At 42.8% G+C, this 18,679-nt stretch overlaps 1 protein-coding gene across 7 annotated transcripts in view; it reads left to right on the forward strand.

Moving 5' to 3' along the window:
* ST3GAL6 (ST3 beta-galactoside alpha-2,3-sialyltransferase 6) overlaps nucleotides 1-18,679 on the forward strand; it is a 78,620-nt gene that overhangs the window by 50,272 nt on the left and 9,669 nt on the right. For all 7 annotated transcript variants that reach the window (XR_014244727.1, XM_082392175.1, XM_082392178.1 and 4 more), the window contains 4 exons: nucleotides 157-260; nucleotides 1,276-1,339; nucleotides 15,315-15,410; nucleotides 18,402-18,588. Coding sequence is in view for 6 of the 7 variants with exons in the window: in XM_082392175.1 (XP_082248301.1) it covers nucleotides 157-260; nucleotides 1,276-1,339; nucleotides 15,315-15,410; nucleotides 18,402-18,588 (451 nt within the window). In the remaining variant the exon portion in view is untranslated. The remainder of the gene's footprint in view (nucleotides 1-156; nucleotides 261-1,275; nucleotides 1,340-15,314; nucleotides 15,411-18,401; nucleotides 18,589-18,679) is intronic.

The raw sequence follows: 18,679 nt of genomic DNA on the forward strand, positions 1-18,679 counted from the left end.
AGATGATTTTTAAAGAATCTTAAAAATAATTATACATTCATGTATAGTTAATACAACAATAGGAATGACATACTACAGTTATTTACAGTTCTGATTTTAAAAACATGCAAATATTATACACATTTGGGAAAATCATTCTTTATCCTTTTCTTCCAGGTTTCATCAGTTTCACCCTTTTCTGTGTGCAGCTGATTTTAAAAATACTGCTTCCTTGTATGGTAGCGATAAGTTTGATTTGCCCTATGGGATAAGAACATCAGGTCAGTAATATTATTCTTACCCTGCCCTATTAATATGAGTGGTGTTTGATGTGAATCACATGTTTATATAATTTTAAGGCCTTTTAATCTTTCTGTTTCATAATGATTCCTAAGGATAAGATTTGGGGATTGGGTGAAAGGAATTAAATTTTAATACATAAATCCCCATTCATTTTGAGTCAGTGTGGAATAAAAGAATGAAAAAAGGTAGATTTTTTTGTTTTTGAGAAACTGCTTTTCACTTTTGTTTTGCCACTGTATTATTCATGAGTTTCAATGCCTTACTTTATTCCAATTCAGAATTAGCAAGACAACCCTATGAGTTAACTTCCTCCCTATTTCCCATTTCACCTCTTTACCTATGAGTTTTATTTTATGTCATCAGCACATTCTAGGTCCTTGGTCAATCTTTTAATTTAATCAGAGGATATTTTATTTTTGCTAAATTTAGAGAGAATTACTCCATTTACTAATGATGAAACGATTTTCCCTCTGCTTGGTGACACCTGCTTTGCCTTGCACAATTTTATAGTCTAGATTTTGAGAGACCCTGAAAGCCTAGGAGGTGACAAGCCTGTAGTTTCCTGAGGTAGACTTTTCTTATTCAGCTGATCCTGGGTGTGTGTGTGTGTGTGTGTGTGTGTGTGTTTAAAATACATTGCAGAGAGTTTGATAATCTAATAGGTTTAAAGTTGCAGAATATTGATTTCTATACCAATGTCAGTTTCAGAATCATCTGATATGATTAATTTTTGGTTATGATTGTTTTTAGATTAAGCATCTTATTTTTCTGGGGTTTTTGGAGAATGTCCTTAGAGCATTTACCATTTTGAGTGCGCCTGTTAAGTAGTGCTGGCTAATTGCAGTTGTAACATGAATTTTCACCACAGAATAAATCACAGGTGGCCATACCAGTTTGAAGTGGGTTTTGGGGAGGGCAGTAGATAAGGTGGTTTACTGTGTACCTAAGAAGTCATGATTGCTTTTATTCATAATACTCCCATTTGTTTTCTAGCCGAATACTTTCGACTTGCTCTTTCAAAACTGCAGAGTTGTGATCTCTTTGATGAGTTTGACAAGTGAGTTTGTTTTCTTGCTTCTGTTTTACTTTTAGTTTTAGCTAAGTTGATTCAAAATACGTACCCCAGTGTAAAATATATTCACTCAGGAAGATTCCATAGCTTTTGTGCATAACTAAAATGCCTAGGAGTTATTTCTATGACACTTGAAGTAAACAAACTACAAATATAGTTTAGAAGTTGCATAATTGGTTGGCTCAAAAGATTGCAGACAGTCTTGATGATGTGCCATGCTAGTCCCAAGTCAGGACATTTTTAACCCATGTTCATCTTTTCTAAGTTGTTGTTACTGAAGAATTAATTCACACTCCCTGTTAATCAGCTCACAGCCTCCTTCCATGGCATGGTTCCCATACCTTCCCATACATCTTCTAAACTGCTCCCTCATGAGGATCTTTTCTGTTTCACTTGAATATTGGATTTCAGAAGCAGCGCTCTTCCTTTTGTTCAGAATTACATTTGAGGGAAGTGAACAGCTTGCTTAGATACACATTTTCTTATTTATTTATTTATTTGTTTGTTTGTTTGTTTATTTATTTATTTATTTTTGGCTGTGTTGGGTCTTCGTTTCTGTGCGAGGGCTTTCTCTAGTTGCGGCAAGTGGGGGCCACTCTTCATCGCGGTGCGCGGACCTCTCACCATCGCGGCCTCTCTTGTTGCGGAGCACAGGCTCCAGTCGCGCAGGCTCAGTAGTTGTGGCTCACGGGCCTAATTGCTCCGCGGCATGTGGGATCTTCCCGGACCAGGGCTTGAACCCGTGTCCCCTGCATTAGCAGGCAGATTCTCAACCACTGCGCCACCAGGGAAGCCCTGTCAGGATTCTTGATGGGACGTGACTGGAACTTTTGTTCTTGCCTGTTTTTTTTTCTTTGACAAGTTTTTTTTTTTTTTTAATTTTTATTTATTTATTTATTTTTGGCTGTGTTGGGTCTTCATTGCTGCGCATGGGCTTTCTCTAGTTGTGGCGAGCGGGGGCTACTCTTCGTTGCGGTGCGCAGGCTTCTCATTGCGGTGGCTTCTCTTGTTGCAGAGCACGGGCTCTAGGCGCGCGCGGGCTTCAGTCATTGCCTGGTTTTTATCTTAGAGCTAGCAGCTGTGCTTTATTTAGTTGCTTTCAGAGCCTCTTCCTGCACAGGTGTTCGTCATCTGTATGTGCCTCACCCAGGCTACCTCCTCTCTTCTTGCTGACTTGGTCTGGCTGCTCCCCACACTTTCCTCCTGCCCCCCACTCCCACCATCAACCCACATCGCGTCCTCAGCATCACTAGCATTGGGAGGGAGGTGGGTGTGGGTGGTGAGGGAGGACGGAAAATCATGCTGATTGCACAAAGGTTCTTGAGTCTGAAGTTGTTAAGAGATGGAAGTACCGTCAATGTACAAGCAGAAACTGTGCAGGTGTACAGTGAATGGAGACTATCCCTGTAGGATCCTCCCAGAGTGAGGGCAGTGATGCACTAGACACTCAGCATTGCTGAATTGCTTGTGCGATGTGTGCAGACTTGGTCCCTAGAGACTTCGGAAAGAGTGTTTTGAAAGTGGATAAGAATATACTTGTGACACTATTATCTTCATTTAGATAATAACTTTTAGGAGGCGTTCACGTGTAATAATAAATTTTACCTGCATTTTAAGTAAGTCATTCTACATTTGTCTGAAACCCACAGTACAATCCAAAGATCATAACAGGCCAGCCCATGCCTGAGCAATAAATATATTTTAAGTAAACCCCAGAAAGGCAGAATACACTAACCTGCCTATCACTGCCTCGGAGTCAACTCAGTCTATCCCCCCAAATAACCTTATACATTTCCCATCTCTCTCTCTGCCTGGGGAAATGCTGTAGAAGAAAGAGGCGTGAGAACAGTCTGTCCTTCTCTGGCAGAGGATCTGGACCGCCCTTAGTTGGGGAGTCCTCCCTGAGCCCTTGCTGTGGATCCAGGAGCTGTGGCCCTCGTGTACCAGGAGGAAGCCTTGCTGGCCGAGGCTTGCTCACTCTCTGTAGGGGTCTGTAGGTCAGAGAGGAGGGGCTCAGGTGGAGAGAGGTGAGAACCTCATTTTCAAGTCCCTTCCCCCTTTGGCTGTTCTGTTCACCTTCTATCCTCTTTGTCCCTCCCAGAAAGGTTCAGACATTTTTTTGTTGTTTCAAATCTGAATCCTTTACTTATCTCATTTAGCATGTGTGATGCCCTTGGTTGGGATAGATTTTACTGTGAATGGGAAAACTCCAAATATCAGTTGCATTTGCAATATACAACTTTTCCTCTTTCTCACAATTGTCATGTAAATGAAGCCTGCAGGTAAGCAATCTCAGGCCAGCTTAGCAGTTGTTGATCATCAGAGACCGAGGCTTCTCTATTGTGACTCCGTTATTCCTCCTTATGGTCCAATCTGATGGCTGGACTTCACCAGTCATGTGTACATTCTGGCCAGCGGGGAGGATGAAGGGGGAAGGGCATGCCCCCAGCCATTAAGACTTGCCTCCTTCTTTAAGGACATTTCCCAGAAATTACATATAACACTTTATTACAGCCAATGATGTGCTGGAGCCTGTTGGTACCAACTTGTGAGAGCTGCCGCTCTTCCCCAGTCCGTGTTCAGTGCCATCAAGGTAGAAGCTTGAAATTAGCCATGGTGGGAGTATATTTATACCATGGAAATTGGCAAACACTGCAAACTAGGGCTTCCCCATCACCCCCGTCTCTCCCAAAGAGGACTGATTGTTAAAAATTTGCTAGCAACCACCAATTATATTCCATTGGCTAGGGGTATAATCACAAGGCCTTTCTGGAAGATAGACTGGAAAATGTAGCCTCTATTCCATGTGGCTGTGCACCCACCTTAGAGAGAGAGAGAGAGAGAGAGAAAGTCCTATTTTAAGAGACAAATGAAACATAATTATTGAGGGGCAGGTAGCAGTCTTTATCAGTGTTGTCCACCATTTTCTGTTTCTGTGCCTGGAAATATTCAAGATTCTGAAGTCAGTTACGTAACACTATACCAGCCTAGCTCGGTGCTTGAAGCAGCCAACTGTGGTTTCTCTCTTGGAAGTGAAAGCTGTTGCAACATATTGGTGTTGCAGATCATTTTGAGGCGGGGTTTCTTATGAGGTCTTATTTATGCCACCTTTGTAGGTAATGTGAGTAAAGTAACTCAGTGAGGCAGAGAGAGCCTTTTTCTAAAGTCGCTACCATGAAGAACTTGGGCCAGAAATAAAGAGGGAAGGGAACAGGAGTGTGCATGTTTGGCCATAACTCTGTGTGGAAGAGCCCAGGAGAAGAAGCCCATGCTGCTTCTTTGCTCTACCTCCCCTCTTCCCTAACCCCTCCATCCTGCGCCCACCCCCCCCCCCAAATCTGTTCTTTTTCAAAGTTTTTGGTCACTTAGTAATAATCGTAATAATTTGCCTCCCTTCTTGTAATCACATCTGTTAGAAAAAGTATTTTCATTATAGAAAGTTGCCTTTCGCCCTAATTTTGTGATAGGAGTTCTCAATTTTCCCTGTGAAAAGATGAGAACACATGATAGGCCATTTACATACCCCATTGTATTTTATTATTTTAGTTATCTTTTTGGTATGTATTTTTTTTTAATATAAATTTATTTATTTATTTATTTATTTTTGGCTGTGTTGGGTCTTCATTTCTGTGCGAGGGCTTTCTCTAGTTGCGGCAAGTGGGGGCCACTCTTCATCGCGGTGCGCGGGCCTCTCACTATCGCGGCCTCTCTTGTTGCGGAGCACAGGCTCCAGACGCGCAGGCTTAGTAGTTGTGGCTCACGGGCCTAGTTGCTCCGCGGCATGTGGGATCTTCCCAGACCAGGGCTCGAACCCGTGTCCCCTGCATTGGCAGGCAGATTCTCAACCACTGCGCCACCAGGGAAGCCCGGTATGTATTTTTAATAGAGGGTTAATCTTGGGCTTTTTCCTTTATATTCTTTCTGAGTTTCTCTCCTGAGCAATGGTCCAGCAGGTTGGGATGGGGTGAATACTGAGGCTGCTAAACTGTTCCCTAAAGAATCCCAGTTACCTCACCTCACCTGTTCCTGCTCAGTTGTGTGGACTGAGGGCCAGACCCAAAAGCACAGTAAAGTCACAGAGAGGGTCAGAGGCAGGAAGGATGGAGATCATTAGTCCAGTCCCCTCATTTTAAACATGAGAGGACTGAGGTCCATAGAGGTTAAGAGGTCTCCAGACTTCCACTCTTCTCCAGTTCCTCCCTTTGCATTTAACCAGCAGCGCAAAAACAGAAGACTCCACAATTAAATGTCTTAGATTGAGTGTCATCTGAAGAGGTAAGGGGGAGAGAATTCTGGAACTGTGAATTCTTTTGGGTATATTCTTTAGGATTTCCAGGGCTATAAATCGCACCCCCCCCCCCCATTATGTAATGTGGCTTCCGCCTTTGTCCTTAACCTCAAACCATTTTTAATACTTTGACAGGGCTAAACTAAAACACCTCCAGGGTACATGTGTAAATTCACCGAAACAGATGTACCTTAAATAGGGGTTTTCGTTTGTTTGTTTTTTGTGGGTTTTTTTGCCTCTTAAAGATAAATGATCTGGATAGAATCTTCTCTGAATAGATACTACTGAAAAAGTTTTCTTTTCTCAACTCTCTTCCTGAAGATCATGCACAGTAAATATGCCAGTTGGCTTTCTCTGTCATTTGCCGCTGAGCCAGAGGATCCTAAGTATGGGGGGAAAAAAAAGTCTCAAAGAAATGTTGACAAATCATTTTTTTTTCTTGTTCAGGTGAAATTCACGCAACATAAAATGAACTCGTTTGAAAGAGAACAATTCAGTGGCACTTAGTGCATTCACAGTATTGTGCAACCACCTTCTCTAGCTAGTTCCAAAAAGACAAACCATTTAAAAACAATGATTAATCTTTTCGTGTTTGTTTTCTTTTCCATGTTCCTCCTTTTATGGGGATACTCAAACTAGCCGTCTGACCAGAACTTCGGCAGCAGAGGAGCGATGCTAAGGATAGAAAAGGATAGCTTAGAAAAGTTTGTTTTTATTCTTTTGTCGGGGAGAGGGGAGAGCAGGTGGTGGGCATGGGCCATCTGAAATAGAGGGGCGGTACTGGTGAAAAGTTGCTAGAGTCAGCAGGTCAGGCCTAACTGCTCTGGGACCTTGGGCAGGTTTCGGAATTTCTGAACCTTGGTTTTACAAAAGAGGAGGTGGATCTGTATATGCACATTATACCGATGTCAGCTTTACTAGTTAATAAAGTTAAGTTAATAACTTAAATCAGTGTAACCACTGGAAGAAACTGGGTGAAGGTTACACAGGACTTCTCAGTACTATTTTTGCAACTTCCTGTGAATCTAGAATTATTTCAAAATAGAAAGCTTAAATTGAAAACATATAACCACGTGAAACTTGTGCATGAATGTTCATAGCAGCATCGTTCATAATAGCCCCAGAGTGAAAACAACCAAATGTCCAGCAACTGCTCAATGGATAAATTAAATGTATAGCCATACAATGGAATGTAATTCAGCCATACAAAGCAACACAGTACTGATTCCTGCTAGAGCATGAGTGAATCTTGAAAACATTTTGCTCAGTGAAAGCAGTCAGTCACAGAAGATCACATATTGTATGACTCCATTTATATGAAATGGCCAGGATAGACAAATCTATAGAGATAGAAAGTGGATTAGTTGTGCCACAGACAGGGGTTGGGATGGGGGTGGAAATGGAGAGTGACCGCTACTGGCTGTGGGGTGTCGTTGTCGGGTGATGAAAACGTTCTGGATTGGATAATGGTGATTGTGGCGCAGCTTTGCAAATATGCTAAAACCTGCTGAATTTTATTATTTAGATGGGTGAATTTTAGGGCATGTGAATTATAGTTCAATTTAAACAAAAGCTGTTAAAAAGGAGGGGGAATGGTTGAGGTGCCCTCTAGATTCCTTTCTAGCCACTTTGTTCAGAGGGCACCATGATGCCACACCTAGGACAAACGGTTTGGAGTGACACACCTCTAGTTCTCTTGCCATCGTTTCCCTACGCTGTCGCCGTTGATTTCTCAGGACTCGGTTCCTTGTTAATCTCCCAAGCACAGCTCACACAATGTGGCCGTGCTTTTTTATAAACTTCACTAGTGATTGAGGATATTTTCAGGGAATTGCATCACAGAGAAAGAATACTTAAAATGTGTCCATGGTATGAGGTCCTGACCCTTCCTGGCTGTGTGTGGAGCTCTGTAGCACCAGCTTGCACCCTGGTCCTGGCGATTGCTGCTTTCTGCTCAGTGGGAGCACACCCTCCCACAGCCAGAGCAGCGAAATCCTGGGTCACAAAATCTCTGCTCTCGCTTAACATGCAGGAACCAGCTCTCCACCCCTGGCCATCACCATCGCGTTCCGCAAGCCCGCCAGATTCTGTGAAGAGTGCTTGAGTCCTGCATAGGTGGTTATAGAGTAACTAAACCTAAATACCTTACTTAATGGAAGCACCTGTGTTAAGTCAGTTGCTTGCTAAACGGATGGGGATTTGCGAAGGCTGCCTAGTTGCTCACCCAGGCAGAATCCATTATGTCAGCAGCGGCAGAGCCAGGTTACACTGGCAACCAGCCAGGGTGGGAGCATGGTCTTTGACAACTTAAGACGTCAGCAGTGTATTTATCAAAAAGAGCCCAAGCTCTGTAAGGGAGATCAGTGTCTGCATCACTGCTCTGGCCATCCTCCTGCTCTGCAGTTTCTCTGCAAGGCAGCGTTTTCAGCCAGGAGGAGGACTTGAGGGTGAGGGGAGGTTGTGATTCTACATCAACAAAGCAGTCATTTGTGGCAGAGAGGAACACATACGTGTTCTGTAGCAACTGCGGTGGTCGGATGTTGGATAGTGAGAGATACAGAACCCATGGTACACATGCCGGAGGAACTGACAGATGGCTCTGTGCGACATAGGTTAGCAACATTTGAGACCTCAGTGATTCCCTTTCTTCGTAAAAGGGCATGCTGAGATCCAAGAGGTTAGGTCATGAGGCCAGGGTCCCAGAGGTGCTGAGTAGGGGAGCTACAGCTAGCAGTGAGGTCTCCACCCCGGTCCAGTGCACAGGGTTTTAGGATCTCCGGGCTGCAAGTAGCACTATTCCTAACTAAGCGTGATTTGAACTAAGTGGATGTTTATCATCTCCCATATCACATAGATGTGTGGATTCAGATGTATAGAGTCAGGTTTGTGGATCTAGCGCGCAGGGCAGGCCACGTATGGCCGCACAGACTGGATTGCACAAGCCGAGGGAGTGCCGACGTACTGGGTACCACCTGCACGTCTGTATGGATTGGCTCCGGTTATGGGATTGAATGAGTGGCTCAGTAATGTCAGGGCAGCTTCTTGGTGGCTCTCTCTGGCTTTCCCTCTTAGGTGCAAGATGACTGCAGCTGCCCTAACCTTGTTATCACATGTCAGTATCTAAGCAGAAAGGACAGGTAGATAAAATCAGTGTTCTGCTCAAACCATTCTCTTCCTGGGGGTAAAATCTTTTCCAGGGCATTTAACAGACTTCCCTAATATCTTATTGCCCAGGGATGGTTCACGTGACCACATCTAAACCAACCATTGGCACAGGAATACACTCACCACTGTTAGGCTTGTGAAAGCAGGGCTCTGCCAGCAAAGGTACAAGGGGTAATGGGTGTTGGGAATATGACCAGTGGGATCTGCCAGAGATTGCTACATTGAAGATGGAGTGATACATTTTAATGTACACTATGCTGCCGAAAGGAGTCATACAGCACTTAGAAAAGAAGACAGATCACAGATCGCTGGGAGCGGGCAGTTCAAGTTTACTTTCTCTATACTGATGATGATGTTTCACTCTGCATAGGCCAGTAGCTCTTCTGGATCTGCCTGACTTGATGAGAAACACGGCTTTCACCTCGGGGAAGTGTGACCTCTTACCATTACTATTTCAGCAGCTTTCCAGATTTTCCATTAACAGGTTCAGGCACTCTGGAATGATCTTGTTTTCTGGGTGAGCAATTTGAGGCACATGGATTTCCCTACCTGCTTCCAGAGTGGAGGAAGGAAGAACAGCTACCTGTTTCTCCAGCTACAAAGTCACACTTAAAGGTGACAACCAAATCAGTTTCTAAAATGCACAACCTGTGAATCAGGAAGTTTTAGATTGGAGGATGCAGAAATATAAATATATTTATAAGTAAAATATAAATAAATATAAAATTTTAGATTAGAGGTTGCAGAAATATAATATTCTTGCCCATTAGGGATTCACAATTCACTGCAGCTGTTTGTGAATGAAAGTTGTGTTAATTAAATATCTTGAAGTTATACAGTCACCCAAAGGACACTGGAAGTTATTGATTCACACTAGGGAAACAGGGGAAGCCAGGAGCCCAGGCCAGGTGGATGAAGCCAAGGAGGGGATGAATCACTCCTTTGGTAATATGGGGGTACCTGCTGCGGAGGGAGGGAAGCAGTGAATTACAAGGTATGTGGTTCAGACCGTGGATCGGTTCCATTTCACATTTTCCAGCATCATAGGGGCACTGTGAATACCAGCGGCAGAGAAGATGTTATTGCCTAAGAGTCGTCTTAGGCCCACCCCTAGAGGAGTTTCTAGTGTCATGTATGATATTCAGAAACATGTGTGGATCTTTGCAATATCCCTTGCCAAGAGGAAGAGTAAAATTTCATTGACGAGATTTCCTTTTAAAGGCATCAGCAAACTTTTCCTGTGGTGAAGGGCCCTCCCCTTTCCACCTGCCCCCTACAAAGCTGACAGAGAAAAAAACAGAAAGTGAAATTTTAAAAATGCGGTGACCATGGAACTGTAAAGTGTCTTTGGAACTGGAGTTCTCTTGAGTGAGGCAGTGTCCATATGATTTCTCTCCATTCTTCCCAAGCGGGAGGGGGCCGGAGAGGCTGAGTAGAAGGAATGACCCTCCCTCTGGAACCAGTCCTTGGGGCTCCTGCGAAACAGATCTGCTTGCACCCTTAACTCCCCCTTTTCTTCTGGCTGGAAGGCTTGTTAGGGTTTGTGAGAGGAGGCTCAGGACCTGGAGTTTGAGAGGGGACCAGGGATGTGACCTGAGTATGACAGATGGTAGCTTCTTGTATTGCGATGCTCTTTTGGCCACACGTGATCTGGGGCTTGATTACCAACTGTAATCCTGCCTGATACAGATAACACTGAGGGAAACTTCTGGCTGAGTGTGTATGGAACCGGCTGTGTCTGGGACTGAGCTGAGTTCCCTCTTTCTGGGGTCAACCTCAGAGATTAGGCCTGTGGGGCAGGAGTCCTTTGTGGAGGTTCCAAGATAAGAACTCTGGGGACACACGGTGGTGGCCTGTGCTCCTGGCCCCGCCCCGGCATGTTCGGTGGTACTGGAGGCAAGCCTGCTTCAGGCTGGGGACCCCAGTCTGGGATGGTTGCTGGGAGGGGAGTGGCCTCCAGCCTTCTTTGAAGGGAGAGGGTTAGTCTACATGCCATAAATTACAGATATTCCTCCTTCACCTCCACACAGGTGACCTCACAGGAGCAGAGCTGTTATTTCCATCCTGTCCGTTCCTAGCTGCTCCCTCCCTGGTGCCCAGCCTCACCTAGCGTTCTGGTAGGGAGATGGAGCAGGGAGGTTCAGCCTCTGATTTTGCATCAAACTGGCTGTGAGGTCATGGAAAGAGGAACCACGCAAGCTGTGTGCGTGGGAATTGCTCCCTGCTGTACAGCCCTCATGGGCTAGGTCTGCTCAGGAGGATGGCCGCAGACCCAGAGAGAAAAGGGTTTTGAAGTTGACCAGCATCCCCATCTTCTCCATGCCACCTGGCTGCAGAGCACCGTGGACAGAGTAGCTTCCTGGAATTGGGATTTACGTCAAACTTGTATATAAGAGCACCTAGAAATGTTACTTTCATAGTTAAAGACAAGCAGGCTTAGGAAAGAAACTTCTGTAGAACACATTGTGACATGTCCGTCATAGGAGGTCTGTGGGTACAGACTCAAGGAGGGCCTGTTGGACGATTGCCCCCCAGCCCCCATCAGTACCATCTGTGAAACCCTGGATCTTCTTGTTTTTGTAACAAAGTAGACACTGATTATGCATGACTCTTTAATATTTGGGAGCTGAAAGTCTCAAAACATAAAAAAAGTGTTTTTAAAAAGTTTAAGGTATAAAAACATCAAGCAAATAGATGAACTAAACAAATTCTAAATAAAAAAGGGAAGTTTACATGTGTAGGAATGTGTATCCTGTCTCTCCTTAACCTGACAGGACCAACTCCTGGCTCCTTTCGTAGTTCCTGTATGCCTGTGTTCTCTACGTTTAAATATTCTACAGCATTTGTGCAATTTTGCTACCGATTAATTTCCTGAGAGCCTTACGGTCTGAAGTTCATCTGGTCTGCTGATTTCATGGTTCTTAGAGAAACGGTTTTTTCCTCATACTTCCATCATGAGGGCCCTGCAAGGACAGTCTCAACAGCCTTCTCCTCTGTAGTTTTGTCTCCAAGAGGAGAAGGACATGATCTGTTTTGTCATTTCTCCAGGCCTGGCTGAGTGGTGGTGAGAGCTTGGAGTTGGATGGACCAGGCCATTTTTTTTTTAATTAATTTTTATTGGAGTATAGTTGATTTACAATGTTGTGTTAGTTTCAGGTGTATAGCAAAGTGAATCAGTTATACATAGACATATATCCACTCTTTTTTAGATTCTTTTCCCATATAGGTCATTACAGAGTATTGAGTAGAGTTCCCTGTGCTGTACAGTAGGTTCTTATTAGTTATCTATTTTATATGTAGTAGTGTGTATATGTCAATCCCAATCTCCCAATTTATCCCTTCCCTGCCCCGCTCCCCCTTGGTAACCATAAGTTTGTTTTCTACAGCTGTGACTCTTTTTCTGTGTTATAAATAGGTTCATTTGTACCACTTTTTTAGATTCCACATATAAGTGATATCATATGATATTTTTGTCTTTCTCTGTCTGACTTACTTCACTCAGTATGACAATCTCTAGGTCCATCATGTTGCTGCAAATAGCATCATTTCATTCTTTTCTATGGCTGAGTAATATTCCATTTTGTGTGTGTGTGTGTGTGTGTGTGTGTGTACCATGTTGTCTTTATCCATTCCTCCATTGATGGTTGCTTCCATGTCCTGGCGATTGTAAATAGTGCTGCAGTTAACACTGGGGTACGTGCATCTTTTTGAATTTTGATTTTCTTCGGATATATGCCCAGGAGTGGGATTGCTGGATCATATGGTAGCTCTGTTTTTAGTTTTTTAAGGAACGTCCATACTGTTCTCCATAGTGGCTGCACCAATTTATATTCCCACCAACAGTGTAGGAGGCTTTCCTTTCCTCCACACCCTCTCCAACATTTATTGTTTGTAGATGTTTTGATGATGGCCATTCTGACCGGTGTGAGGTGATACCTCATTGTAGTTTTGATTGGCATTTCTCTAATAATTAGCAACGTTGAGCATCTTTTCACGGGCCTCTTGGCCATCTGCATGTCTTCTTTGGAGAAATGTCTATTTAGATCTTCTGCTCATTTGATTGGGTTGTTTGTTTTTTCGATATTGAGATGCATGAGCTGTTTATTTTGGAGATTAATCCCTTGTCTGTCGCTTCATTTGCAAATATTTTCTCCCATTCTGTGGGTTGTCTTTTGTTTTGTTTACGGTTTCCTTTGCTGTGCAAAAGCTCTTAAGTTTAATTAGGTCCCATTTGTTTATTTTTGTTTTTATTTTCATTACTCTAGGAGGTGGATCAAAACAAGATCTTCCTGTGATTTGTGTCAGAGAATGTTCTGCCTATGTTTTCCTCTAAGAGTTTTACAGTATCTGGTCTTACACTTAGGTCTTTAATCCATTTTGAGCTTATTTTTGTGTATGGTGGTAGAGAATGTTCTGATTTCATTGTTTCACATGTAGCTGTCCAGTTTTCCCAGCACCACTTATTTAAGAGGCTGTCTTTTCTCCATTGTATATTGTTGCCTCCTTTGTCATAGATTAGGTGACCATAGGTGCGTGGGTTTATCTCTGGACTTTCTATCCTGTTCCACTGACCTATATTTCTTTTTTTGTGCCAGTACCATACTGTTTTTTTTTTTTTTTTTTTTTAAAGCTTATTTATTTATTTATTTATTTATTCATTTATTGATTGATTGATTGATTGCTGTGTTGGGTCTTCGTTTCTGTGCGAGGGCTTTCTCTAGTTGTGGCAAGTGGGGGCCACTCTTCATCGCGGTGCGCGGGCCTCTCACTATCGCGGCCTCTCTTGTTGTGGAGCACAGGCTCCAGACGCGCAGGCTCAGTAGTTGTGGCTCACGGGCCTAGTTGCTCCGCGGCATGTGGGATCTTCCCAGACCAGGGCTCGAACCCGTGTCCCCTGCATTGGCAGGCAGATTCTCAACCACTGCGCCACCAGGGAAGCCCAACCATACTGTTTTGATTACTGTAACTTTGTAGTATAGTTTGAAGTCACGGAGCCTGATACCTCCAGCTCCGTTTTTCTTTCTCAAGATTGCTCTGGATATTCGGGGTCTTTTGTGTTTTCATACAAATTGTAAAATTTTTTGTTCTAATTCTGTGGAAAATGCTATTGATAATTTGATAAGGATTGTGTTGAATCTGTAGATTGCTTTGGGTAGTATAGTCATTTTCACATTATTGATTCTTCCAGTCCAAGGACATGGTTTATCTCTCCATCTGTTTGTGTCATCTTTGATTTCTTTCATCAGTGTCTTATAGTTTTCTGAGTACAGGTTTTTTGCCTCCTTAGGTAGGTTTATTCCTAGGTATTATATTCTTTTCTTTTGCAATGGTAAATGGGATTGTTTCCTTAATTTCTCTTTTGGATCTTTCATTGTTACTGTATAGGAATGCAAGAGATTTCTGTGTGGTAATTTTAAATGCTGCAACTTTACCAAATTTATTGATGAGTCTAGTAGTTTTCTGGTAGCGTCTTTAGGATTTTCTACGTATAGTATCACATCATCTGCAAACAGTGACAGTTTTACTTCTTCTTTCCAATTTGGATTCCTTTTATCTCTTTTTCTTCTCTGATTGCTGTGGCCAGGACTTCCAAAACTATGTTGAATAAAAGTGGTGAGAGTGGACATCCTTGTCTTGATCCTGGTCTTAGAGGAAATGATTTCAGTTTTTCACCATTAAGAATGATGTTTGCTGTGGGTTTGTCATGTATGGTTTGTATTATGTTGAGGGCCAGGCCACGTTGGCTGAGAGCTGAACAGTAGATAATCCACTGGCCTAGGCTGATTCCGGCCAGCAACAGGAAGTCCCACTTCATGTCCTACTTTAAAGCTCTTTGCCAGGAACACACAGTAAACTTTTCATTTGTATTGGCTAAGCTCCAAGAACCAGTACCTGTTTGGGGAATTGAAGTGAGCACGGGCAGGTACAAGGAAGCTGCACTTTACCAACCAGATTCTATAATGTCTGTCTCCAAACTTATAAGACGCAGCAATAACCCAGAGATGGAATCTCAGGGGAATGGGTAATGCTGATGGAAAATACATACACATCTAATATGAAACACACTTGTATCAATATTAACATGCAGAATCCTATATTGAGGGGTATTTTTGTAGTCCAAAGGTCTGGACTCAATCCTAGTTTTACCTCTTTGGAGTATGACTTTGAAATGTCACCTAACAGGTTTTTGAATCTTTCTTCATTTGTAAAATGGGAATATCAGGCTTACTTATCTCAGTGGGTGGTTATGAGAATCAAATGAGGGGATGTATGTGAACTGATATGCCTTAATAGTTGCTAATGATGATATACTTCCTATGGAATGTTATTTCTTGAATTTTATATCTTTCTAATACATCCCTAGACCTGTAAGTTACAACTGGTTCTTTTTCTACTTGTGCAACAAGTGAAATCTTGTATTGGGTTCCTCAAAGTATGAATGGGTTCTTGGAATCACCCAGTTTTGTAAAAGATGGCTCAATCTCTCTCTTGTCATTTGCCCAACAGTGTGCCATGTAAAAAATGTGTGGTGGTTGGTAATGGAGGAGTTTTGAAGAATAAGACGTTAGGAGAAAAAATTGACTCCTATGATGTAATAATAAGGTAAATATATCTTCTATTTGCTAACCTGGAATTGTTTCAAAAGAATCTAGTTTCCTGCTTTAGTACCGCTGCGTTTTAAAAGGAAGTAGAGTTGCTGTAGTATGTTTAAGTACATTACACATTACTCGAGTTGTTGGCTGGAGTAGGCCTAGATTTCAGGTCATTTATTTAGCACATATTTATGAAATCCCCTTAGTATGCCAGGCACAGTTCTAGCTCTAGTTCTAGCACAGTTCTAGGGGGATATAGCAGGGAAAAAGAATAATGTTCTTGCTCCCCGAGGAGCTTACATTCTAACGAGGGGAAGAAAACAGTAATTAAATACAGAAATGTAGTAATAAATGCCGTGCAAACAACTAAAACATGTGTGATAGAGAATGACTGAGTGGCTATTTTTGAATTGATGACTGTTTTGAAGGGGTGACATCTAAACTGTACCTAAGACCACACAGTACGGGCCATATGAAGACTAGGGAATACAGACAGAGAGGATGTTTACTGCAGGTCTTCAGGAGGGTATGATGCTAGGTTTAAGAGCAGCAGCAAGAAAACCAGTGAGGTTGGAGGGCAGCAGGCTGGGGGGGTGGTGCAATTGGCAGCTGAAGAGGTAGGTAAGGAGCAGGCTATGTAGGACTTTGTAAACTGCGATTAGAGCTTGCGTTTTATTTTAAGTATAACAGAAAACTTTTGAAAATTGTTAAACAAGAGAGCAACTCTATCTGGTTATGTCTTTAAAATACCCTGGTGATGGCATGGACAATGAAACAGGAAGGACAAGCTGTGGAAATGAAGAGGCCAGTTAGGTTGCTGCATTTGGGTAGAGAATGGTGGCTTGCAACAGGATTGTCATGGCGTGGAAGGAGATAAGGGGCTAGAATGAGGCATGTTTCAGAGGTAGAGTTAGCAGGATGTTCTGATGCATTAGATGTGAGCAGAGATGGGAATAAAGGAATGCAGGATACCTCCTCCTTGGTTTTCAGCGTAAGAGATTGGCTGGATAGTGGTTGAGTTGGGGAGGACCAGGGTAGGAACAGGTTTAGAGGAGAATCAAGGCTACTGTTTGAACATACCAGGTTTGATATGCTTATTAGATTTGCAGTGGATAAGTCAAGTAGGCAGTTAGATAAACAGGTTAACATCTTCATTGCGAACAGCCTGTAAGTTGTACTTAAACCATGGACTGCGTGAGATTTCCCAGGGAGAGACAGAGAAGAGGGCCCAGGACTGAGCTTTGAAGTAGTCAAAACTTAAAGGTTGAGCAAAGAAAAAGGAGTTAAAGAGTTGGAGAGGATCTACCAGTGAGGTAGGAAGAAAGACAGGAAAAGGTGATCACAAAAGCCAAGAGATCACAGTGTTTTAAGACAGAGGGAGGTTTCAAGCATGACAAAGGCTGGTGAGAGGTCATGTAAGATAAGGACAGAGTTCACCATTGTACTGGCAAGCTGAAGCTCACTGTTACTCTTGACAGAAGAAGACTTGGAGGCACAGTGTGGGGGAGAAGCCCAAGTGGAGTGGTTTGAGGAGAGAATGATAGGTGAAAGTGGAGAAACCAGTAGAAGCAACTCTTTAGAGAAATTTCACTGTGGAGGTGAGAAATGAGATAGTCGCTGGAGATGATTATGGACTCAAAGGAGATTTTCTATTTTGTTTCCTTTTATAAAGATAGATTCTAAAGCATATTAGTAAACTGATGGAAATGAATAAGGAGGTTGGTGTGGTAACGAGAGAGGGGATGGGGTTCAGAACACCAGTGTCGTTATCTCTGCAGTGGAAGGGAAAGCTGGGTTTGTGGTTACAGCTACCAAGAGCCCTATAGATGTAATGGTGGGGAAATGCGGACATTTCAAGTTCTATTTTCTCATTGAAAGGGTGAAGTCAGGTCATTATCCGGGATAAAGTTTGTGTGTGTTGGGAATGGCTATGAATAGTCTTCTGAAGAGTGGGAAAGCTTCGCGCTGGGCAATGCATTAGGATGACCTGGCAGTGCTAGGGCGTTTTGCTGGGTTACAAGCTGAGGGTTTCTGCATAGAGTGGTCACCTTATTTTCTGTTGATTATTCATTTTGAGGAAGCTGTGAAAATTTATCCACAAAACAATGTTGAAGCACTCACAAATTTCTTTGTAATTGTCTAAAATCTGGTCACCTAGAACCACACCAGGCCCTTGTGGGAAAATGCCATTAAAGACATTATGAAAGTCATTTCAGGTGTTACTAAGGCTGCCTTATATCACACAGTCAGTGGCAAAGGGTCAAACAGTATTTATCTCCTAGGAGACAGTGTTTTGGGAACAATGCATTCCTTTTCATAGCACACCTTCATGGTGTGTGCATAAATAGTATATGTCTAACCTTGGCTTTGAGTATCCACAAACCCAACACTGGATCCTTTGTGGTTCTTTGGTTCATGCCAGAGATAGTCATTCATTTGGTTGTGCTTGGGTATAAATAAAGCAATTTTATGTTGTTACTTTATTTCAGAGCACAACAATTTTGGTGGGTTTTCAAATCACCTTAACTGTGACTCTTGCCTGTTAGTCACTGAGACACACGTCCACCTGCTACATGATTGTGTAACCCTGGGCAAGTAACTTTATCTATATGTACATTGGGGCCCTCATCTACGAACACAAGGGGTTTTGTCTGGATGTCCTCCCAGGTCTCTTTTAGCTTTGAGTATTCTGTGGTTTTATGTTCCCATTTGTTTCATTTTGTCTTCAGTTTTTCTGGAGGTAAGAATGAATTATCAGTGTCCCCACAGTTAATTTTCAAACACAAATGAATGTTTCTGCCTTTGATCAAGCAGCCGTTTCACGAAAGGGAGTTATTTCCTTGGCTGTTACGTGTGAAAGATTGACGGATTGCCGTGTGGCTTTAGAGCCCTGGCTACACGGCTGACCATGTTTGTCCAGCTCTGAAAGCTCTGAGAACTGTGATGGACATGACCCGTACTGCGCTTGGTCTACATATCTTGTGTGTTTTACTACCCACAGAATGAATAATGGTCCTGTTTTAGGACATGAAGAGGAAGTTGGGAGAAGGACTACCTTCCGACTTTTTTATCCAGAATCTGTTTTTTCAGATCCCAATCACAATGATCCTAATACTACGGTGATTCTCACTGCTTTTAAGCCGCTTGATTTAAAGTGGCTGTGGGAATTGTTGACAGGTGGCAAAATAGTAAGTTGGCAAAGTTGATCTGGCTTCCAATTACCTTCATTTTTTTTTTCATTAAAAAAAGAGACAACAACAAGTTGTATTTTCTATTTTC

Source organism: Balaenoptera borealis (assembly GCF_965194805.1).
Source record: "Balaenoptera borealis genome assembly, chromosome: 5".
Taxonomy (NCBI): Eukaryota; Metazoa; Chordata; class Mammalia; order Artiodactyla; family Balaenopteridae; genus Balaenoptera; species Balaenoptera borealis.